The sequence below is a fragment of the Hermetia illucens genome, chromosome 5 (genome assembly GCF_905115235.1).
Source record: "Hermetia illucens chromosome 5, iHerIll2.2.curated.20191125, whole genome shotgun sequence".
Classification (NCBI taxonomy): Eukaryota; Metazoa; Arthropoda; class Insecta; order Diptera; family Stratiomyidae; genus Hermetia; species Hermetia illucens.
The window spans coordinates 62,868,187-62,893,248 of NC_051853.1; the positions used below are offsets into that span (position 1 = coordinate 62,868,187).

Genomic DNA, 25,062 nt, shown 5'->3' on the forward strand with positions numbered 1-25,062 from the left:
CCATTTTACGGATAGTCTTTGTCTATATCAGTATCATTCGCACTATTTCCGCTTACTTCTATTTCTTGTTTGCGTTATTAACCGAGCTTTGATCAAGCATCTGGTCGGCCCCTGGTTTTACACATACTCTCTAATAGCGATGAATCATCCTTGTCAGAAAGTACCCCTTCAGAGTTTGTAGAAAAAGTCGAATAATTAAGTCCGGTAGATTTCATCTTTTCTCTATTCGAGTTTTTACCTTCGTCTTACCATACAAGAAATACCGTCTGTCTGTCTGCCAAAAGCAGACCTCACCCATGGAATATCAGGAAATGAGTGTAGCTTAGCAAAAGCATCTGTCACCATTTTGTCAGTACGGCCTTAACAGAGTAGACGCCGCTCAGCTAACCAATCATCTCGCCAATGCCTATCTCGCTGCGCTCTATCTCAATTTGAATATCATTGTCCTTATTTCTAGCCGTGTTTAAGTACACATGGAGGAGAAGCCAAAAGCGAGTGTCATGTGTCATTGTGTAGAGACTCAGCCGGAAAGTGAAAGATGATTGTTGTTGTGGCTGAAAACCACTTACACCACTATATTTTTATCAATTAGAACAAAAGGGGTAGATATGCCGAACGCGATTGTCTAGTTTCCTAAATAGAAATCCTCGAAGTCCTTAGTATTAGATTGCTCTCGTTGTCCTGCTACAGCCAGTGTAGAAATTTAACCTAGTCATAATCGAGTATGCTGACAGTTCTAGCCATAAGCTTTTTTGGTTGTGTGTCGGAGCGCAACAGATGAAGGTTGTCATTAAGCGCAAAGCGGACTAAGGTTTATATAGGCGTTTCTAATAGGGACAAGTCAATGTGGCGGATTTGCTTTTTTGGCCGCCGTCTGCCAAATTTATTGTTTATCAATAAATCACTATGACAAGCTATACGAATAAGAAGCGCCCCCAGATAATAAAACTGTATTATCAAAAAAAGTGTTCGTTAAGTCAAATGGTTTACATATTGTTTTTGTTTAGTGGTTAAATTGGAGACTACCAGTTCATTAATCAAGCGTCAGTCAGCGTTTTTGCAATAAAGGAACGCCAGATCAGCAGTGGAAACATCGTCGATATCCACGAAAGTATCGACGAAAACCCAACGCAGTAACAAAAACTTTGTTTGTCATGTACCTTAATTTAAGAAATTTTTCGTCATGGCTTGGGCTTGCATTCGTGTAAGATCCAACTAACCCTGGAGCTTAAAATTCATGACCATAGAAAGCTCGTTTCTTTGAGAGTCGAAAAAACAATTTCAGCAGCGCGGTACATTTTTCGATCAATGACTGTATAAATAAATAAAACTGTCGAATATGGTATAATTCCAATTCACATAAAGTTCACCAGGTGGCAATACACAAGGCACACCACAAAGCTGTTTCGAAAACGACTCTGGTAGTGCCGTTACTGTCAACGTAAACGCTATAAGTCGATGATAATCAACTCACTTTGGCCCGGGTCGAACGATATGGACATGGATGACATGTGGTTCCAAAAAATGGCGCCACCTGCCACATTGCCATACAGCGCAAGTCATGATGCACCACCTCCCATTAATGCATTGTAACCTTTCTCAAAGATAAGACGAATTGGTCATCAAGATTGCAAGGTTTGACCACGCTAGATTATTTCTTGTGGTCCTTTCTGAAGCTTCAGGTATATGCCAACCGGTTCCATGCGGTAGAAAAAATTAAAATTGGTTTTTCGGATCCATGTTGCCGTATCATTTGAATGGTGTCATATTCTATACATAATAGTCTTTGGAATAAGCAAAGAATTTCGGTAATACCGCACAATCAATTTCTTTCCTTTCACTTCAACCCTTCCTCGAACACCCAATGCCTGGGATAGAAATCCAGGAGAAATGAAGTCTCCTTGCTGTTTAAACCTTCCGTTCTATAGTTAAAATGATTCGAGACTTTGCTGATGATTGGACGGTAACTAGGCTGTGAAAACAAATAGCCCAAATCAGTTTTTTTCCAATTGAGACCATTATTTTCTCCGGCTTTCTTTCATAGTGCCCCAGCATCCAGGGCAACATGATTTCTGGCCAGGAAAATGCGCATGGCGTAGATAATAAGGCACATCCCCACCCCGCATACATCTGGCCAAGATGTTTCCCAACTTACCAAAAAAGACAAAAAGTAAATAGGTGTACGTCAAAATTAGGCCCTCCAAACTTTAAGAAAGCGAAAAAGACAGTATTTTTTTCGGGATGAGCCCCTGAACAAAGTCGACCACAAAGTGGCCTATAAAATTCTTCCTTTTGATAACTTTTTGGCTCTCTCGACCTTGGGGAGGCGTCAAGTTAGGGAATTCATTCACCATCAGGAAAAAAAAGGAGTAAAGATAGTTCTTAGTTTGAAAAACTTTTTGTCATTTGGTCCCTCTCGACGAGGTCAATCTTCATCGCTAGAAAAAAACCCGAATTTATTGTCCCACACGACTGTCTTTATCAACGCATCCTACTGACTCCCTGACAATGAGAGCTACCCTGTGTTTACATAGAATTGAGAATCCAAATCGCCCTTCCACAAGAAAAATAGGCGTAATTAGTCTCTTTGAAATAATAAAAAAAAAAATCAAATAATTAATCATTGGGAACACCTCATAATTACACTCAGAATAATTTGCCCCCTCCACCAACGCATTGTCGTTAAAGATGAGAAACTTCATGCCTGGTTAAGAAAACTTCATGCTCAGTTAGAAGTTAGGTAAATCTTACCATGTTTTCGGTCCAGCCTATTATTCCGAAGAGTCGCATAGTCTATCTACCTCTCGACACATTTTTCCCAGAAAGTATGTCACCGTTCCTTACTAACAATCACCTCTTTTGTGTTCTCTCTCCTGCGCTTATAGTTATTGTTGTGTTCTTTAACAAGGGAAGATTAATCCTGCGTCTTAGGCAGCATAGTAGGCAGATGCCGCCCACAAAGCTCCTCGTCTCTGCACATGCGCAAGACGCTTAAGGTATACCTCCTTGCTAAGAACTTCAGCGCATATCTTCACAATGGAGAGCAGGGCGTACTCAATTGCGTTGGTGAGAAGACATCTTCTGCTGGAGATATGGCTCCAAAATTTGTCATTATTCGATATAAGGCCGAAACTCTTGCTGCAACCTTGTCCGTCGCTGCTTTGATTTGCTCGGAAAAGCTCAGCTTCAAGTCGAGCGTCAATGCAAGGTATTAATCGGTGCATGTGACTCTACAATTGTCTCACCGGTCACCTCTAGACGCAAACTCGGCATTCCTTTTAGTTAATTTGATCCGGTTTTCTCTAGTGCAAGGCTCTTTTCGCTTATCCTTTGTGCCAATATACCAAATCTGCTTTGCGCCAAGTCAACAGTGCATCTGACACTAAGTGCCGCAATATCAATTACATAACACTTTAGACGCTATCCTTCTGGTATGAAAATCCTTAACATCCTATCGTGGAAAGCGTCCCAAAGATATGTCACTGGCTGATTTTCTTCGTGCTCTCTCTTCCACTGTCTCATAGAGTAGGAATTCAGATAATCCCATAACATGTGCAAGAGGGAGCCTGGCGCATGAAATTCTAAGCATTTCTACCATCGAGCGTTACAAGGAGCGCCAATCATCAAAATCGTCAGCTGTTCGCTTCAGCTCGGTGGACGCATCCACAACCACTGATTTTCCTATCCGATTTTCGAGTATCTAACTTTGAATATGCGAAGAATTGAATAGTGGTGGGGGGTGGGTGGGTTTTACGCTAAACTTGAAGCCAAGAATCTGCACCAAATAACACGCAATAACACCTGTCAATCAATTCAATAATATCTGATTGAAATGGTAGACGAAATTCATTCGCTTGTTGAACACCTTTTCTAAGCAGGCTTACCTCACGCCAATGACCAATTTTCAAATTAGTGAAGAATGAAAACAGATCTTGAATGACTTTGACTTGGTGCAAACATAGGCTAGTTCACAGGGGTTGAGGGAAAGAAAATCCTTTCTTCAAACTTCTTCAAGCCGATACAAGAATTAGCATTTCTGCAGAAAACGCACAAACTCTATCTTGAAAAGCGTCACGGAAAGTTTATTCAAATAACGAGATTCCAAGCGAACTTCGCTAGAAAGTTACCAGTGCTATCCAATTTTAGATATTTTCTGAAATTAAAGGATTAAAACTGCAGCATTGTAATCCATAAGAACAATATTTTCACGAGGTGTTCACAACCAACAAAGTAGTTACAAATATCAACAATTCTACAGAAATTGTCAGATTTAATGAATTTTTGTTCCGATTTCATCTCCGCCTTCTTCTCCTTTCATTTTCTGGGGAATGCTTACAAAATATTACGGATTTTATCTACAACAAAAATACCTGCTTTCAGATTATCTTGATCCTGTTGTTTCCGTGAACTTTCCAGAAGAAGAAAAAAGTCGGAATTAGTCTCACCTGACATAATAATTTTAATTAATATAAAGCTACTTGGGAGCTAGGAGAACTTTTATTGTTAAAATAGACAAGGATTAATGCTACTAAATTAAGGCACACGTAGAACATACTCTGCCTTAAGACACGAGAATTTACTTTGTAATCTCACATTACTAATTACAAAACCACATTGAACATCATCCTTGTTATGTGTGGTTGATGTAAAGCATATGCTTCATAGGGTGGAAAATTCATGTATTTAACCCCCTTACTTCTGGGGACGGGAATCATAAATTTTAATATGTTATCCTAAGTAAAACGGGAAATTGTTATTCTAGGAGTGAGTACCAAAATACATATTTAGGTAGACAAGTATATTTGCAATGCCGGGAAGCGAATCTCGCTAAAATACTGGTTAATTCCTAGTTAAGTTATGCGAATTTATGTCTGTCCCTAGAGGCTCCCCACGTACTCCTTTTCTTGCGCTAAATCTGATAAATCTGGGGCAGTGGATCATTTTCTGCTGTCAGTTCTAATGAAAACATTTACCCTTCTTCACACAAACACCAAAATCTAACTGTATGGAGTTTCATGTCAGTTACGTTATGCTAATAATTCTTTGAGTGTATCTTAGGTATTTTCTAGACTATGCACTGTGTTTTACCGTATAAATCTCGTGACTTTAGGCGATTTGCATCCAGTAAGAAAAGGCCTTGTTCCGACAGTCAAGAGTATGTAGACAAACATGATATTTACTACAGTCGCTCTAATCCTTTCATACACTATTCTGAGTCCTTAAAATTCAACGTAACCACTCTTCGGGCCCACAGGCATTGGCAAAGAAGTAATACTTCGAGAGCTTATATGTTTCTTAGGTCTGCTATCCATAACACGAACTCTGTGTAGATATGTTATAGCTAGATAGACAATCTTTTAATATCACTTTTGGAGATTTATTTATAGGAGAGTCATTACCCACCAAATCAAAGAAGTAGCAATCATTTCTGCTATGGAGTCACCCTTTGTCCTATGATAAAGACCAGCCAATTGAAATCTGTGTAAATTTTTTCCAGCAACCGATGAATTGCATACACCGGTTTGCATCAATTTTTTATTTGTTTCCTTTTTAGTCCTTTGTGGAATATTAATAACTCACACAGCTCCTTCCTACTATCAACATTTATTTTTTTTGTATTTAAGCTGTGCAAGTGATAAGCGTATATTAGCGAGGCAAGCACAAAGAAAAGACTAATATCGATGAACAACGGGATTCGAACCCAATTCAAGCTGAGTTGACTGAGTTCCAACCCCAGATTCGAATCCTGGTTCGTCATGGATGATTATGTTGACCCTTTGTGCTGTTCAATGGATAGATAAAATCGTGCTCGGAGGTAAAATAAAACAACAATTTCTGTGAATATTTTCTAATCAATCGAAGTTTCCTGTCTAGCATTGTCTGCCGACAAAGAATCTTAAAATCATATTTATTTTGAAGATACAAGCTACCACTATTTGGAGAACTAAATCTCCTAAATTATTGAGGAAAACGAATTCCTTTGAATTGATTTGTCTTGTCCGTCCAATTTCTGACACGAATGCCCCTTCTTGAGCATTCTTCCAAGCAAATCGCGCTCATCTATAATAAAATTGTGGCACAGGTATCATCTAACGTCAATGAAAGTTGACGATTCACTGTGAAATTTAGCTGCAGAGCGCTGATCGGCATATGCGGTCTATCAGTAAGATTTTCGTGAAAACTTAACTGGCACGGATAGCAAAGTCAAACACTGTTAACGAGATCTCAGATCTACACATGCGGCACTTTTTCCGACCGAGCTTCCCTTTGATTTAATGCGGTAGATTCCTTGATTCCAAAGCCGCAACGAGTTGGCATCCCCCTTTTTGACCTTCAATCTGCTTAAGGTTCTATTTTTCCAAGGGGCAAACCATGTTTTGTATCATTTGCTTTGCGCAGTAGCGCTCCAATTTTTTTTCCACGTTACCATTTTTCCGCGAGATTATTGTGCTCGACAACAACGTTGAATGTGTCCTTCAGTCTTCTTTTTTCATAGACGAGTCTCGGACTTTGGAGCATAACATGAATAAGAACCTTAGAATAACTTGAGGTGACTTTTGCACACATACCTTGTTCATTATAACCCTTTATGGCTACTAGGAGGATTCGATATTCTTTCTTCGGCTCCTGATGTTCCAGCTCCTTGTTGCCTTTTTTGCGAAGTCTCCCCGCTGGCAGACAAGACCATTTTAGCGGCAAGATTTCCGGATTCCAACAATAGTTTGGTATTCTGCGGTGGAAATACCGTGAAAGTTTGCGTCAGTTACTCTCTGACAGAACTGATTCACCTTCTCCATCCCCATTCTCTTCAAGTCCTGATTTTCTTCTAGAACCGCCCAGAATATCTTCTCCTCAAAAGCCCCAACGCCTACTGGTCTGTCCACCTGTCTATCACACCCGATTCACTCGGAAGCGACAGAACCAATTGACATGAAATTCGGTGAGAAGTGTGATCTGTGAACCACTTTACGTATGGCAAATGGCGCCAATTTGGGGTTAAGTTTTGAGGAGGGCGAAAGGGGCGTGTCAATTTTTTTCACAGAATGTGGTTATGTGGGGTATTGAATGAAAGGGCTCGACTATCGGGTGAACCCTATGAGGACTCAACATGTGTCTCCCAGAAAGTGAAACAGGTCTCGTTTTCAGAAGCTAACCCAACAATTCACAATGGTACATCTATAAAAAATCTAGACCTCAAAATCCCATTCCGATATCAGTTCAAATAAAGTTAATAATAGCATATTACTATATTCTAGAAATTTAGCCAACCTCCTCCCCCTTTCTTTTTAATCCAAGCAGTACAAGATTTGACATCGGTATAAGGGATTATATAAGGCATAATTTTGGGAAGTTTGAATTAAATCCAACTATTATTAGCAAAATTATTGCCATTGAAAATTTTGGTTTTCACCAAAATTCATTACACTTTATTATGATAGTACCAGTGGTACATATTTGTATGCTTCTATTTACGGGGTATATACAGGGAGTTCCTCAGATTATTTGAACACAAAACCTTATACCCGAAGGGCCCAGCTTGCGGTATCCCGACTTGCTAATATATGGGTCAGAAAATGCACCTTTGCTAATCATCAGGCATTGATTCGTTGTCCTTGACCATTAGTTGATGAACCGCCTGGTGAAATTGATGCGGTTTTCCCCTTGTACCTTTTTCACTTCTATTGCACGTATGACTTTCGCTTGCTCCGTTTTATTCTAAGTGGAATCCTTAGGCATAGTGTGTTAGTCGCACATATGTGCCATTGTTGTCAGATCCTGACAATGCGCTTCCACTCTCTCTACCCACTCTTCCTTAACCATTCGGCGATTATCTTGGGATGTATTTATGAAGTGAAAAATACCCAAAGCGGGAACTTTTTGTTTTTCAAAATTTATTTTGATCCAGATCGAACAGTGTATCAGATGTATGATTGAAACCTAATTCAAGAGACTGACGGAAAAGAGAGGAGAGGGGGAAAAGCTTAATAGTTCGTGATTCAGTTTCCACTTCAAAATGGTTAGTTTTTATTCCAAGATTATTGTTAAGCTTTATTAAGCTCAAGCCCACCTTCCTTGAATCTTGCCACGTTACATCATTTCAACTCAGAACTCCTCGCACATATATCACATAAATATTCACAAAAAATGCAGTAGAAGGCAGCATTCATTATTCATAGGAAGAATATTTCAAAATATTGCTTTGGCCACTTATTACGACCAGCAAAATACATAATGGGATCAATGAGTAGTAGGACTGATTTTCTTTCGGCGAGGTAAAGCGACTGATGGGAATTCGACCAACAAGGCGTTGAAAAACCGACTCGCCAAAGAACCCTTCGATATCTTTCAGCAGACTTATGTAGATGCAGCTATGGGACGTTCAAGTGTTTTCGAGTGGCACAAATTGTCCCAGGAAGGGAGGATGCTAGGCGAGGACCGGTCGCTCGTCAACATCAAGATTTCTCAAGAATATACCGGAAGTCAATTAACTTCCTTGTGGATTCTCATTGTCAGTTATCGATTGGTCTAATTAGTGAGAATTAAGTAAAGAGAGGTTTGTCCTAAGAATTTTGAGTGATGAACAAAAAACGTATCACGGTATTTCTAGTTTACGAATTTCAAGATACATTTTCAAAATGTATAAGGGAAAACCCCTAACATGGTTATCGGATCCGAAAGATGATGTTTCCAGTGCGACCCAGAAATGGGATGCCACAGTGGCACACAACCAACCCTTCTCATCTGAAAAAGACCCGGTTGAATAAGGTCAAACTAGAAACCATAATTCTGGTCTTTTTTAATCCTCGTGGTGTGATTTGAAAGAGAGATAGTTTTTACTTCCTGGGCATACCGTGAATGCACAGTTTTACGTGAAACTGTTCGGTCGGTTGCGAAAGCGAGTGAACTGCATACGATAAAACATCGCCAGTTCGCGGACATCATCATCATTAACGGCGCAACAACCGGTATCCGGTCTAGGCCTGCCTTAGTAAGGAACTCCAGACATCCCGGTTTTACGCCGAGGTCCACCAATTCGATATCCCCAAAAGCTGTCTGGCGTCCTGGCCTACGCCATCGCTCCATCTTAGGCAGGGTCTGCCTCGTCTTTTTTTCTACCATAGATATTGCCCTTATATGGTGATTATATGGTGGGATCATCCTCATCCATACGGATTAAGTTACCCGCCCAACCTAACCTATTGACCCGGATTTTATCCACAACCGGACCGTCATGGTATCGCTCATAGATTTCGTCGTTATGTAGGCTACAGAATCGTCCATCCTCATGTAGGGGGCCAAAAATTCTTCAGAGGATTCTTCTCTCGAACGCGGCCAAGAGTTCGCAACTCTTCTTGCTAAGAACCCAAGTCTCCGAGGAATACATGACGACTGGGAAGATCATTGTCTTGTACAGTAAGAGCTTTGACCCTATGGTGAGACGTTTCGAGCGGAACAGTTTTTGTAAGCTGAAATAGGCTCTGATGGCTGACAACAACCGCGGGCGGATTTCATCATCGTAGCTATTATCGGTTGTGATTTTCGACCCTAGATTGGAGAAATTATCAACGGTCTCAAAGTTGTATTCTCCTATCCTTATTCTTCATGTTTGACCAGTGCGGTTTGATATTGTTGGTTGGTTGGTTTTCGATGCTGACGTTGCCACCATGTATTTTGTCTTGCCTTCATTGATGTGCAGCCCAAGATCTCGCACCGATTGCCGCCTGCTCGATTTGGATGAAGGCAGTTTGTACGCCTCGGCTGGTTCTTCCCATGATGTCGATATTGTCAGCATAGGCCAGTAGTTGGGTGGACTTGGAGAGGATCGTACCTCTTGCATTTACATCAGCATCACGGATCACTTTTTCAAGGGCCAGGTTAAAGAGGACGCATGATAGTTCATCCCTTGTCGTAGACCGTTGTTGATGTCGAATGGTCTTGAGAGAGATCCTGCTGCTTTTATCTGGCCTCGCACATTGGTCAGAGGCAGCCTAGACAGTCTTATTAATTTCGTCGGGATACCGAATTCTCCCATGGCCGTGTACAGTTTTACCCTGGCTATGCTATCATAGGCGGCTTTAAAGTCGATGAATAGATGGTGCAACTGTTGTCCATATTCCAACAGTTTTCCATCGTTTGCCGCAGAGAGAAAATCTGATCTGTTACTGATTTGCCTGAAGTGAAGCATCTTTGGTATGGCCAATGATGTTCTGGGTGTATGGAGCTATCCGGCCTAGCAAGATAGCGGAGAATATCTTATAGATGGTACTCAGCAACGTGATACCTCTATAATTGCTGCACTGTGAGATATCTCCCTTTTATGTATGAGACAGATAATGCCTCGTTTCGTGGACATTCCTTTATGAAAATGTGCACATCGACGTGTTGCCTCCCTCTTTGCAAATCCCAGACATGACTTCGCTCCCTCTTCGTCCTCAGAAAGGGATGATGAGAGACAACGTTCGAACAACAAATATTGCTCTTTGCCAGAGATTTCCGTATTAGATTCCATTGACCGAATCGAATGAAATTCTGACGCGCAGGATTACCACCACACAATGTTTACTGGAGCTACTCTTTCGTTGTTTTTTTGGTGCATTTGGGCCAAGCCAATAACCAATTTGAAGGCATGAATGATTGATTTAGATCTAGGGAGTCCACACTTTCGATCTGAAAGGTCTTGTTGGTTCTTAACAGCCGGGAGCAATCTACTGTAAAATAGCTGCTCCAGCATTTTCACCACAAGGTCCAGATGACATATAGGTCTAAAAAAGGATGGTTTACCTGGAAATTAACCTGCGTTAGACAGCAATTCCTACTTTTGCAGTAAATATTCTAAACTTTTAGTTTCGCTATTTGGAATTGCCTATTGGTTCCTCCTTTTTCCTAGATTTACAGATTTCCAAAGTAGTTTGCCTACCTTCTCTCGATTATTTAATTGTTCAATTATTTTTTGTTTGGAATTGATGGAACCCTGAGTTTGCCATCAACTTGATAGCGGACCGGACTAATTGAAGAACAACATTTCCTCACTTCTCTGGTCCATAAGTCCCTCTTTTTGGGTTAACGCCCAAAGTTCATTCAGTACAACGGCAACTCATCACACACTGTCTCGTCTATGTCCTGGAAGCAGCACAATCGAAGTAGATACTCAATGTTATCGGCTCCTGGATCGGATTAATTTAAGGGAGCAAACACCATTGAATAATCTCTTAGGTCATGCTACCCACAGGAAAGAGGCTAGGCGGCGTTTGATGAGTTCCACTGCCCTGGAAGCAAGCGTAGTCGTCTGTGTATTTTTCAGCTATCTGTCTATATTCAGTGCAATGAATTTTAAGGTTGCCAATTCATTCTAGATTTTATCAATTGTTTATAAGAAGTAATTACAAAACGCAATGTAATGGAATTCTTTTTTACCTTTAACCAGTTATTTTATATAATACAAACCGGAAAATTTGGATGATTTCTGCCTTATTTCCTCTTCAATTTCTCCGGTTGATAGACATTTTCAATGGTGTTTGCACAATTCCATATTAGAAAACTATAGCACCCAGTATCTACGCTGAATAACTAAGACTTGGCTACACTATCAAATGACTAAGGCTCTACGTATTCCCGAATACATTAGACTACCTGAGTTGATGAAACAATTCTACCTCTTTCAACCCCATATTGACCTATAATGAACAGCGATACTTCAGGGGTGTAAAAAACCTTCTGAGCCTAATTTTCACCGGATAGCTACGCATGTATATCAAATAATGGTGAAATTGTCGAAAAGTGGTGACTAGTGGCTGAAAGTTTACCAAAGTGCACCATGGGAGCCAATGCTTGTCCCTGACAAAGGTTGGTGACGCCTTTTATGCATCGAATCTCGTTTTTATTACATAATACTGAAGCTGTTCTCTGTATTCTGCCATCTGGCTTCTGAAGGGAAAAAATTAAGGCATGAAGGTAAACAACTTAAGATAGAAATGATGATCCAAACAAGAAACCCAGCAACAGCCGAACAAAAATTAATTTTCGGAAGATCGATAATTTCAGTTATCTGGGAACTAACTTTGATAAAAACCGGCAACAAAAAGGATCTGATGCTACTTCGAAATGAACACCAAATATGTGTAAACTTTACTATTACAGTCCTTTCCAAGATGGATTCAGAGACGCACACAATTAAACTCCGAAGAAGAGAACAATTGATTCTTGAAATACGGTGCCTGTTTTAATAATTTTCTCGGTAGTCAACAAAGGAAGAACCCTCCTTATTTCATCACAAGAAAAAAAAGATTCACATCTATGAAAGCTTTTGAGCATTATAACTCCCATTTAAGGAGCGCTAAGTCGGTAATTTCAATACCACAAAAAGTGCATTTTTAAGAAAAAGTCGTCAATATTTACTTTCATCAAGTGGAAGAGAACTGAACATTTGACATTTAAGGATAATTTTAAGGACTCACTCGTTCCATGTAGTCCGCTCTGTCTTCCAATGGGTGAGCCTAGGACTCCCAGCATCCTCAACAAAAAATCCACTTCGGTCTGATTTAGGTTTGAACTTACGATGGATTTCACTTCAATATAATTCGCGCTCATGCCATGTTTGCGATTATATATAAATGGAGCGATTACCACCTGTCGCTACTCCTAGGCAGGTGAGGTGAGGCAGCGACTGATGAGTTGACCAAACCGTCAGTCAACTTTTTTGAAAAACCTGGGTTTTTACCCCAAAAAAGAGGAGTCCGTGGACTACAAGAGAAGAAGTAAGTTGCTTCCCATGTGGTCCGGTCCTTTATCAAGTAGGTGCGGGCTCAGGACTCCCAGCATCCTCAACAAAAAAATTGATAACATATTAGGATTCAACAATTTCTCCAAGTCGTATGATGGAAACGGTTTCTAGAAGAGAAGAAGTAATATACTAGAAACCAATGGTCGATATGGTTTGATTGGCAATGATTTGTTGACTTTCAGCTGCACTCTTCTTCAGAAGTCAGCGGCATGATAAAACTTCCTTCCAATCTTGTTTGCTGGCATAGAATCCCACATATTCAATAACCAAAACAACAATATTGTTTATAGTTTGGTGTAATGACATATCTAAGTATACTGAAACTAAAACCGGATGATAAGATGTTAGTCACCGTGCGACTAGATTTAGATAGATACTCCATCTTCAGAAAACAATTTCTAAGATAAATTGGTACCTACAAGATAATGAGAATAAATGAGTTGCGTAGGTTAATTTCTCGAAATCACACGGATTCTGGAGATTCCACACTTCACACTTTGTTTAATTAACTTTAATAAACCCCAAAATTTCAGAATATACGCCATAGTAGGAAATAAATCTCGCCAGCTCAGGTGTGATTACACGTGTACTTAGCAGCATAAGATTGATGGTTATTGTTATTTTGTGTCCCTGGAACTCTAACACCGAAGGTCATACGTCATGGCTCAAAGCGCAAAAAACGTAAAAAATATTCATAACAACCCATCAATTCAGAGGGTCGACAGTGTTGATGATGATGACGATAGTAATTGCTCCCAATTTCCATAGCGTATATATAGCTCTGGTGGGCCGTACTTTTTGCTCGTCCTTCATCCCCACCGTTAGTATCTTAAAAGCAAGCAAAAAACGAAGCAAACTCACTGAATTATCGATAAGATCGTAAAAATGGAAATGTAACAGTCGCACTAGCACAATACAAAACAACACCGAGCGGAAAACTTTCAGGAAGTATTCACTATAAATGGAAGAATTGGATGGTCTAAAAATAGTACGTTCACATATTCAGGATTTTATTATGGTTTTCAGGGGGATGACGTTGTCAAGCGCCATTTCCAGCAATTTGGATTATTTTTGCACTGGAATATATGGGTCGAATATTCCATATGTTGGTAATTTCTATTTACCTTTTTGTCGCTAAAATAACATAACATGACGTGAAAGAGATGATACAGCTGAAAGGAAAATTTTTGTATCACTTCACTTTGAGATAAGGGGTTGTATGTGTAGAGTTTAACAGGAGTCCATAATCATACTGGTATAAGAATGTACCCATGAAACATTTTCTGGTTTTTAGAAACGATAAGCGAATGTCAAAGATAAATTGGTCCAATGAGGGTATCTTTTCAAGCTAGCACTGAGAAGCGTTGGTTCATAATATTATAGAGACTAGGATTAATGAACGAAACTGGGAGGTATATGTCCTTGAAAGAAACCGGGGAATTTGGTATGTTTCAAGGGGGACTTATGGCAGCTAAGTAAACCTGCCGCCACGTAGAAGTTTCTCCTGACTAGTGTTTGAACTTGGGGTGATGGCAGGCATCGAGGGCGCTTTCAGGTTGAAAATCTCAAACCTATTTCGAACGGAAGGTACATTCTAACTTGGCCGATTCGACTACTCACAGAGTTTGTTTCTAATAATGTATGGAACAAAATCCAGCGAGATGGATATAATGAAGAAGGCATAGACGCCCCCCAGTCGTAAAATGATTACCTTGACTTCAACTAAACAAACAAAAGTGCCATGTGGTCATTTGCAATGAATAGTGAATGGCGGGAAATAGATACAAATAATCCCAAACATTCAGTATACATTTCAAATGGCGCCCAACGAGGGGCTCAAACTCGTTACCCTAAACTTAAGCCTCACGTTCTCACTCTCTAGAATAGCTGGGCCCCATTTCTATTGAACTTAATGTGTATTGAAAATCTTATAGTTCGTTATAAAAATGGTTGGCGATGCTATCCGAGGGCCCGAAGGGAAAATATCACAAAAGAACAGCGGATTCTAGGTCCAAAATTATTTTTCGAAGTTTTTCGAACTGTTGTAGGCTATGTTTTCCGACTCTTCGTCGTCACTGCTAAAGCTCTAGAATCCTTTTCAGATCTTGGCCTTCAGAATGCAAAGTCTCTATTGGACATCGTTCGCCGGATACTACTATGTATTCAATCTCTTAGAACAATATCTTCAGCAATTATTAGCTTCACATCCCCTTCCGCGCTAAAGGTAGACTTTTTTTGCAATTCTACTTATCAGTATATCATAAAGGAACGAATTGAGGGTTCATATCTCAGCGGTGGCGGAGGGATTTGAATCGTAACAAGATGTCAGGCACCAGTCGGCTTGAATGTGAATGTGTACCTGAGCCAACCTACCCTGAACAGTGTAGTCTCCGAATGAAGTACTATAACATGTTTAGGGACCTGAATACAAATTCAGTTGTTGTGCATCGATTATTACCATAAAAGATCTATCTATCACTCGCACCTTTCTCAAAAACGGCTACATCTATTGACACAAAATTCGGTAAGAAGGTTGCAGCTGTGTGTCCAAAAATACTCAATTACTTCAAGGACCCGTTCTCAGAAACTACCCAATCCGAAGATCCCAAAGAAATGATAGTGGTCAATGCATATGGTATCTAGGCCCCAAAATACTCCCCGTTACGATACCTTCTCAAATAAAGTTAACAATAGTATATTATTATATTTTGAAAATTTACTGCGCACCCTTCTTAAGTTCACTTTAAATCCTAGATCCAAAGCCAACAGCTAAACTAATCCCGAAACGCACCAAAGAATATCTCGCAAGCCTCACCTGGATACACTATCAGCGCTACATCCGCTTTTGCCGCTCTGTCTAAAATCTGCAAATGCAGTGCCTCAACACCAAAATCAAGATAGTGCTAGTGTCCTCTCTGTTTTGCTATATGGGGGTAGCACATGGAACACCTGTCTGCGTCGTAACATCAGAGTATGGCTGGCCTGATGTTATTATAAACGAAAAACTTGCTTGGTACACAGGACTATCATCCGTACACACTGTAATCGGAAGGCGAAACTTACAACGTCTCGGTTATCAAGGAGGGGCAATAATTGCATTACTGGCTACGTCATGCAGTGGAATCCACTCTCCCAATATGGCCGACGGCTGGATCACCAGAACACTTGGTACTTGGCACAGAATAGTAGAGGAAAAGTGCAGGCGTTTCCGGTAGTTCTGGGGAGCTGGAGCGCATTTCAGGCAACCGCGGATAATAGCGCGTAGGTGTGATTGACGCGTAATACCCCAAAAGAAGGGTTAATGGCAACTGCATAAATATTTTATAAAATTGCCGCAACGTAGTCTCCCCTTCCTCGTGGAAATTTTCAAAAGATCAACCCATTCACGATCTCCGAAAATGTAAACATTTTACCACCCACAAGGGGCGTTAAGTTATAGCTGAAATTTCTCTGGCTAGTAGCTTTCTTTGCATATTTAGGTTTCGGTTTTAATGGGAAAAGACCATGTGGTCAACGCCAGCACTTCGGTTGGCTTCATTTCGCTTTATGTTAGCAAGCCATCGGGCTTTACTCTTTCCAGTCGTCTCATTGCATTAGAGATATCAGTCAATTTTCGAACGGTGGCTATGCTTGATTGCTTGATGACTTCACTAACTAACAGTACTTTCAGGCCTTTATGTACATCCTCGTTACGAATGAACCAGAGAGCATCTACTATGCTTCTAAGCACTTCATTTTGGCAAGGTTGTATGACCTTCAGGTTTCATTCTTTGACAAAGCCCCAGAGCTGGATACCGTAAGTCCATATGGGCCTGTACATTTGTCAGTATGTGGAATTTAGTTCGTCCTTCTTACTTAGGATGGGTTTGTTGAAAAGAAAACCTTCATCCGTCTGTCTGTCTGCCTGTCACACCCATTTCCTCAGAAATGATAACTCCTATTGATATGAAATTTTATGAAAAGGTGGGAACTGCGAATTCCCTTGCATACAGTGAGTAGCATCGTTCACCGATTTTGAGTCTCTATAAATGCAAAAGAGGGGTGTTAATTTTCTTTTCACCGAAGATAGTCATGTGTATCAAATAAAAGGTTTGGATTAGTGCTTTTGGACGAAGATATTAGTTTTGGCATTGAGCCCATTGCTGACCACATTGCCTCCTAGTGTACCGTTACGGTCTTGAATGAAGTGCTCTAACACACTTCAAGGCCCTGATCCAATATGGATTGTTGCGCCAATGATTATTATTATTGATTGCAAAGGGGAGTGTGTGGGTGCGAAAGGAGTCGATTATTTCAAGGACCTGTTTTTAGAAACTACTCAACCCAAAAATCTGGAAAAAAATCATGATGGTCCGTGCATGTGGCATCGAGGCATGAAAATACTCCCCTTCACGATATCTCCTCAAATAAAGTTAATAATAGTATATTATTATAATTAGAAAGTTTACTGTAAACTCCTTTTAAGTTCATCCTAGATTCGAAAAATTGCAGCAAAATAGACTTTAATAGGAAACATCATACTTCAAAGTTTAGTGGAAATAATGTCATTATTAACGAAGTTATATGTGGTCAAATTCCGCGACAAATTACTGCTCCCACGAAATAAAATGTCAATACCATATCGAACTCAATCTCGTATTGCCAAATATTCTTACATGAAAAATCAACAAAATCTTTCGTACCTGAAACCCCGAACTTCTGGTTCTCGACTTGTTATGAATTTTTTTCTCAGCTTCTTTATTAGATGTGACCACGCAACTTTTTCTTTATCAACAAATCTATCCTTTGGGAGTATAAAAATATATTTTCATTTTAAACAACATCTCGTACAGTACCTCATTGCATGGCTTACAGTTGATCTCGAAGTTAGCAAGTCTCAAACAGAAAGCTCAAAGTGGGCTCAAATTCCCTCACTTCAGAATTAACAATGGTTTATGAAGATCCTGGTAGTTTAACTTGAGTATCTGCCATGTAGGGATAATTTCAAGGTTTCCTTTGAATGTGATTTGGAGACTACAATCAGAGATCCGCTGACACTGGCATAGCAATGCGTGCCACTGCTAGGAAGAACTAACTAAAATCAAAGATACCGTTCACTACGTGAATGTCCATATCGTCTAGATAGCGGATGTCACAATACGCTGGACAGACACAGAGAACGCGAAACCAGTCCTCTGAATCTGCCCCACACAATACACAACCCTGACTAGAGCCGCGAGAACAAAAACTTCTTCAAGCTACCACGCCACGTCAGGAAGAAGCCCATCTCGAGCCCGAAGGCCACGACAGAACTTCCTCTGGTAGACACATTTTTAAGGTTTTGTGTGAAACAAAACCTTATTAGAATCGATTCGATGTCTGTCTGTCCGTCTGTCTGTCTGTCTGTCTGTCTGTCTGTCTGTCTGTCTGTCACACCCGATTTATTCGGAAACGGCTGAACCGATTGTCACGAAAATTGGTAGGAGTATGTAATCTACCGTTCCCTTTACATGCAGAAACTGACGCCATTTTGTGTTAAGTTTAAGGGGGGGCTCCCCATACATGTGAAAGGAGGGTGAAAAATTTTTTTTCATAAAATGTGGCCATGTGGGGTATCAAATGAAAGATCTCAATTAGTACTTTTCGAAACTGGTTCAATATTTGATATTGGGTGAAACATAGGGGAGTGAGGGCTCAAAATATGACCCCCAAAAAGTGTAACAGGTCTCGTTCTCAGAACCTATCCAACCGAAAAATCTGAAAAAAATCTCAATAGTGCATCTCTACGAAATCTAGGCCTCAAAATATATTCGCTTCCGATATCTGCACAAATAAAGTTAATAATAGTATATTTCCACATTTTAGAAATTTACCCGGCAACCCCCCTTATATTCATCCCAGAAGTACAAAATTTGGCATGCGTATAATAAAGAACATAATGCACAAGCTAGTCAAGTTTGAAGAAAATCCAACTATTATTGACAAAGTTATAGAGGGTAAAATTTTACCATTTTTTGTGAATTTCGGGCACTCTTCATGCATGACTGCATGACGTCATCATCCATATCAATTCGTCAATACCACAACCAAATGAGTTCTTATGAATGGGGCCCCAAAGAATTATTTTGTTTTAGTTTTTTAGTCATTGTATATGAATATCAACTGTGTATGTAGGTATATAGTATATGCGTGCTAATGAACTTTGTGGGTAGTGCCTATTCAGATAGATATAAGAAGTAAATCGGAAATACGGGTACGATCAATTTATATACGTGCATATATGTGTACGGTATTCGGAAATAGGCAGTTTGTTTGTTTAGGGTGAGCGTAATATCTATGGCTGTAATATGTACGTATGTCTCGTAGTTTGGAAAAATATGAAGCAATATGTTGGGTTTGTAGCTATATACGGATAGAAAAATGTGCGTTGAAATTTCTTAGATAAGATGAACACAAAACCTTTATACCCGAAGCGCGAGCTTCCGGTATTCCGACTTGTTAATGTATAAAATATATGATCTGATCTTTCCTACATTCGTTCCATCTAAGCTGCTACTTTGATGTTACAATTTAATCTAACAACCTTTTGAGCGCAAGAGATCCTAACTCCCTCACTTTATCAAATAAATAAGTCCGTTTGCAGCACAAGTACGCCGCTCCCGATCTTATAGGCACCCCGGGCTACCTTGAGATGGAGAGAAGGAACATCCAAAAGTACCTACATGGCATCTGTCAAAATCGTGCCACGTCCAGGAGGACATACTAACAATGTCACTCGTTGACAGACGTCAAGCAGTTTGCTGTCATTCACCGTTATCTCATACGACAGGAGGGACCCCTTCGTAGAACGTGCAAAATATCTCGCCTTGTCGTTCTCCGTATTGCCGGCAATGTCATGACTTCGTTTCATTTTGCGTGTCTGGTCGACCCGTTCCCTAGGTTCTCCGACCACCAGCTCTATGTGGAACTTAAAGGGGGTCCTATATAAGCAAAAGGGAAGTGTAACATTTCTCTTGCACCAACTAAAGTCACACGGGGTATCAAATGAAAGGTCTCGATTAGTACTTTTCAATGCTGGCCTCAGTTCTGATATTTATTGCACAAGAAATACACAAAACCTTTCATACCTGAAGCTTCTAATCTCCCGATGAAATGTCATACACAATATATTATCGAACAAAAAGGATTAAAATTTATTCAAATCGGTCCTAAGATTGACTAGCAACCAGCTGAAAAGAACGCAATTTCGAGAAAATGCATTTCAAGTTGCTACGTTTTATTTGTTGAATATCTTGTGCCTCTGTGGCATCTAACAAAAATTCCAAACCTTCTCAAATGTTTGGCTGGCTTCTAGGGGCACCAAACAACGCTATCGTTGGGCTGTCGTAGGGGAAGGTCGCGTTTCAAATTTCACTGATGGCAAAGGGATTTGTTATCGCGACTGGATATGGGACACCCTTTGATCCCTTCGATTCGTCGATGGTTTGTTGAGGTTTGGCAAACGTGTGGATCTGACATTGGAATCAAGTGTTGTCAGTTGCAATTGGTGAATCTGCTATCCCTGAGCCACATAAATGCTTTAAAATATACACAATAAAGGCCATGGGGCTGTGAAGAGCCGGAAACGTGCCCACGCTAAAAGCCTTTTTACACCACTTTGGTGTTTGAGTTATTCCAAAATATTTTAAGAGGTGTACGGAGTCAAAAAATACAGAAAGCAAAAGATCGATTTTTTTAAATCTATAGTGTTGGGTAGCTTGAGGCCCGTTTCATGGAGAAACGAGTTCACTTGCTGCTAGTGACCCATCTGTCAAGCTCGTCGCGTCTCTGGTGACTTCTTTCCCCAGATTTTTGCCTTTTGTTTCCCTTGTCAAGTGATATCTTTAAATCGACTAGTTTCCGCCGAATGTATCCATCCTGAAGTACTTCCTCACATCATCTTTCACTACTTTTGCTATAGGTTTTGGTGATAAAATCGGTCTTTGTTTTAATGCTTCCTTTCGTCTGTTCGTTCCTCGATTATCCACAATTGCATTTATTCTTCTGTCCATCTCTCTGTGTGTTCGTCTGCCTATTTGCACCTTTATTCGTCAGTTAATACCTCCATCAAAAAGCCCCGGTTCGGAAGATGCTGTCGGATTTTACCTAACATTTATACAGGTTACCAAACTTACCTCTTTTCTTTTCATTTTTGTTTTCCTTCTTCCTTCTCCTTTTCTCTTTGATTGTCTCTTACCTGAGCATCCACTGGATCGCTTTTTGGATCTCCATGTCACTGGCAAAGTGCCTAAATGTGTTAAAAAAGCAGTTGAAATTCGAAAGATAGCAAAGAGTGACTTCACTGGTTCAAGGCTTATCAGCTCATTATTCTACCCATTTCTATTTTCATACTGCAAAATTTAAATTATAACTTCTACTTTTAATTAGACCAGGACATATAATTTTGACAGTATCTTTTATTATAATGAAGCAGCGCAGACAAATAATACTCATTAGCATTGTAAACTCTCACTTTGTGCACATCAGCACCGAGAACGCGTTTGTTTTTTAGATACCAAACTTTTACGACATTCCCTTATTGCGGCTTCCTCCATTTCCTGTGCAATGTGACGGTTCCATACTATTTACTCTGGTGCATGGAGGGCAGAACGTGATATCTAGTCAGGACGGTAGCAAGCATGGAAACCAGCTTGCTAGCCAACTGATGCCATTAAGAGCGGAATGCATCGTCATGGCTACATGACTGCTTCCTACTTAGGTTTTTTCGTGAAAATATCATGCAGCTCCTTTCTGGATAAAGGCATTAGGTAGCTGTGTTTGCTGAGTGAATGACGGAAGTCATTCAGAGTAAAACTTGATATTCCTCACATTTTTGTTGAATATCAAAACCTTAGTTTACAGTTTACATAAGTATGAGTCCTTTAGGATTGAATGTCCGAGAGAAAAGCAACAATAGACAATGTTTCAAGTATCTGAGAGGAAATGGTTAATTGATTTAAAATTCAAAAAAATTTGCATTTATCTGCCGGGCATAGGATATAAAAGGGATTCTTTCCAGAAAGAAAATCGATATCGAATGGCTTTTGTAATGAGAATTGAAAGAGAGTAAATTCTTTGAAATTACGATATCTGCATTTTTGGTTTGTATTTTTTAGAAAGTCAGATTCGAATACTGAGTAAAAAGAATGCCAAAACTTGTCCATTAACCATTTCTCCCTCCTGAATCAGATGCTAAATCCGCGATAAATTGTTGTTAAACAGGTGAAAAAAGACAAATCAATACAATCCCATATATAAATATCTATTTACAGTGGCAAGGCGACGTAACCGAAAGGCTGAAATGGATTGGAAAACGCGTTGGAGAGAGTTGGGTGTGTAGCCTCCATTGGCGGAGGCGAAAAAGACCCCTCGTAGTCTCTCAGCATAATGCACCGTTTGCGTACAACATTTACGAGGTCACGAACACCAACCGGGGCTGAAATGAAAACCCAAAGTAGTCTCGAAGTACCCAAACAGGTCTGATATAGAACGACAATAACAAGCTGATAAAGATTAACAAGAAATGCTACAATTTGTCGATGTCCTTTGAATTCTTTTTTTTTTATTGTTTCCCTCTTTATTTGGTATACGTACATTTGCAGCTGTTAATAAAGGACCGTGTGCCATTGGAACTTTAGTAGTAAATCCAGAAATCTGTTGCATGCTTCCAGGAATATAATGAATTGTAACCATTTTGATATTAAGAGGTTCGATTATAATCTAATTACGTGAAAATTGTTCATTCACCCTCATATTTAGGAGCGGAATCCATCGTCCGATTAATACAATTCTTTCGTAGAAATAAAAGAAAATGACCACAGTAGCGCTTTCATTCTGTATGACCTGTCTTCAACTCAGCTCGTTTCCGATCTTGACCTTCTGTAGTGTATATCCTTGGCATTGCAGTTACTCGAAGTAGACCGAGGTGGTCGTCAATATTTGCACTTCATTCAATGTCATCTATAGTAAGTACATCAAATATGACAGTCCGCACCGTGGATAGTATTCGATTTCGAGGCCTTGCTTTCATCGTTATTCGACAGCCCTGAAAGGAGCCCAATTCCATACAAAATCGAAAGGTACTGAATCGTCGTCTCCTTGTAAGAATTCCCTTTGAAATTTGGTTCGTTTCAGGTGAACATACTGAGAGAGTTGTGCAAATTTCTTCGTGGCCTGTGCCAAAAACTTTATAAGGGTTCATATTCGTGTGCAAGATGCTACCGATACCGATTATTGATGACTGCTATTCCCAATATAACTCGAAAGCTTTTCAATTTGTGAGGATTAGACCGCTTTTGGAAGAAATTAAACAATATTCACAATGAAAAAGGAAGCAGTTGATATGACATAGCCTTGTGCCAACTGACAATCAATAGTAGTCGATTTTTATGTATATGCGGCCATAATTTTAAAGAGAAATGATTCACATCATTTAATTTAATGTCATATAATTTTCTAAGGAGATGAATCCAAGTTCCAAACACCTAGATCTCAATGGGTTGATCGGATTGTCTCCTAATACGCCCATTCAGTTAGTTTGTTTCTACACAGCTCTTAGAAGCCCTGCTAAAATTTGGGATCATTCTTATGGTGGAGCTCAAATTCCTTAAAAAAGGTTTGCTTATCGCAATGCGGTATCTTGTACTCTCATCATTTCAAATAGTTTTTACGGCGCCCAAATTTGGCTGTAGAGCTAGATTTTCGGAAAGCCAGTCTGCCACTGTCTTCATTAACACCACTGTTCGAATGGTTTGATAGTCGCATAAAAAGCGCTTAGTTCAGTCAACCGATTTTTAGCAGTTCAATTCCACACCGACTGGTTTTCTGTTTAGTAATTTTAGTGTCACTTGACTGTGGAATTAGATTCGAATGATGCGATTTCGCCACTTTGTCGTAAATATTCTTCTTCTGTCAAAAGTATGACGAATATCTCCACCTGGAATATGAAGGTTATTTCTCCCAACACTTGAGCTAATTACATTCTCGAATCTTCTAAGACCATCCCTGAGCCTGATTTTTCATCTATTGCAGGTCGGCGAAGATAACATTCTCTGACCCCAGCAAAAATAGATTTTTTACCTCTGGCGGATTTGCAGAGGTGTTTTACCTATTCAGTCCATTATGGTATGAATACCATAGACGGTCTCCAGGGAGTATTCCCTCATCCAGCCAGCTTTATGGACAAATAACACATTTTTTCGTTACCTCGATAACGCTTTCCATCTCTCAGATTTTATTGTCTGTGTTAAGGCCCACTTGACCTTTATAAGGTTAATGAAGGTAAAAATTTTAATGGTGGATAGCACGACACGTTTCAATGAAATTGCTCCCGGGAATGGCCACTCCATTTTTACCGCTGCAGAATTATAGCGTTTTTCATGAATAAAATCAAAAACCTTAACCTAACCAAGCAACAAAATCAAAAATGTTCACTCCCCCAATAATTTAATGCCAGATTTGGCATTTTCGGAAACTACCGAAAATTTTATATAAATGAGAATTTTTTTTCAATTGCAAAGATCAAATTGCTAATATGCTCGTTTTTGGACGAGGAAATTGGAATTGTCATAACAAGCTTTTAGCCATATCGACTCCGAACCACCAATTTCTACGACCATCATGACTTTTAGATATTCAAGTGGTATTGTCTAATGACCTCCTAATGTGGAGCTAAGCCACGCTCCATCCCCGGGTTTGCTTTTTCTAGGAAAGGTTCTACCAGCCCGCGATCGTGTGTATGTGTGTTTGTGTTGGGGGAGAATCTATAGCCCCTGAGCGTTCGACTCTGCCGTCTTACAGAATATTCCGACTCTCCAGGATATCCGTTAGTGGATGTGATGCTACCCGTTGCAACAGGAGTACATCAGCAGCAAAGATCTGATATCTAATGCGCTCATAGGCAGGGCATTTACATAGAAAATGCTACGTGGATTCGGCTTTCTCATGAAAGAAAGGACACCTTTCATCTTGTTCAATTCCTATTCTGAACATATATCCAATGCTCCTATATATATATGTACAATACTCCTGCAAGTCTTCCTGCTTTTCGACAAGAAACACTTCTCGGCATGAATTTTAGCTTTTGACAGGAAAAGTTTGATGTGTCCAGCAGCATTTAGGCTGACAGGTGTCACATGGTGTCTGGGTTTGCTCCCAGTTAATGAAGACAGACTTAGCCACTGATACTCCAACTGCTGGTTCCGGCCCCGGCAAGGAAAGGATCAAGGGACTACTCAACCCCCTCAGTGCAGCGTGGCTGTTTC

The 25,062-nt window shown here is 40.0% G+C and overlaps 1 protein-coding gene and 1 long non-coding RNA gene across 5 annotated transcripts in view; both read left to right on the top strand.

The window, feature by feature from the left end:
- The window catches only part of LOC119656792 (eye-specific diacylglycerol kinase), a 533,740-nt gene that overhangs the window by 297,150 nt on the left and 211,528 nt on the right, over positions 1-25,062 (top strand). For all 4 annotated transcript variants that reach the window (XR_005250094.1, XR_005250092.1, XR_005250093.1 and 1 more), the window contains exon 3: positions 22,072-22,276. Coding sequence is in view for 1 of the 4 variants with exons in the window: in XM_038063400.1 (XP_037919328.1) it covers positions 22,187-22,276 (90 nt within the window). In the remaining 3 variants the exon portion in view is untranslated. The remainder of the gene's footprint in view (positions 1-22,071; positions 22,277-25,062) is intronic.
- LOC119656797 lies at positions 22,726-23,235 on the top strand. Its single transcript, XR_005250098.1, has 2 exons — positions 22,726-22,878; positions 22,934-23,235. It is a non-coding gene; the product is annotated as an uncharacterized LOC119656797 (long non-coding RNA).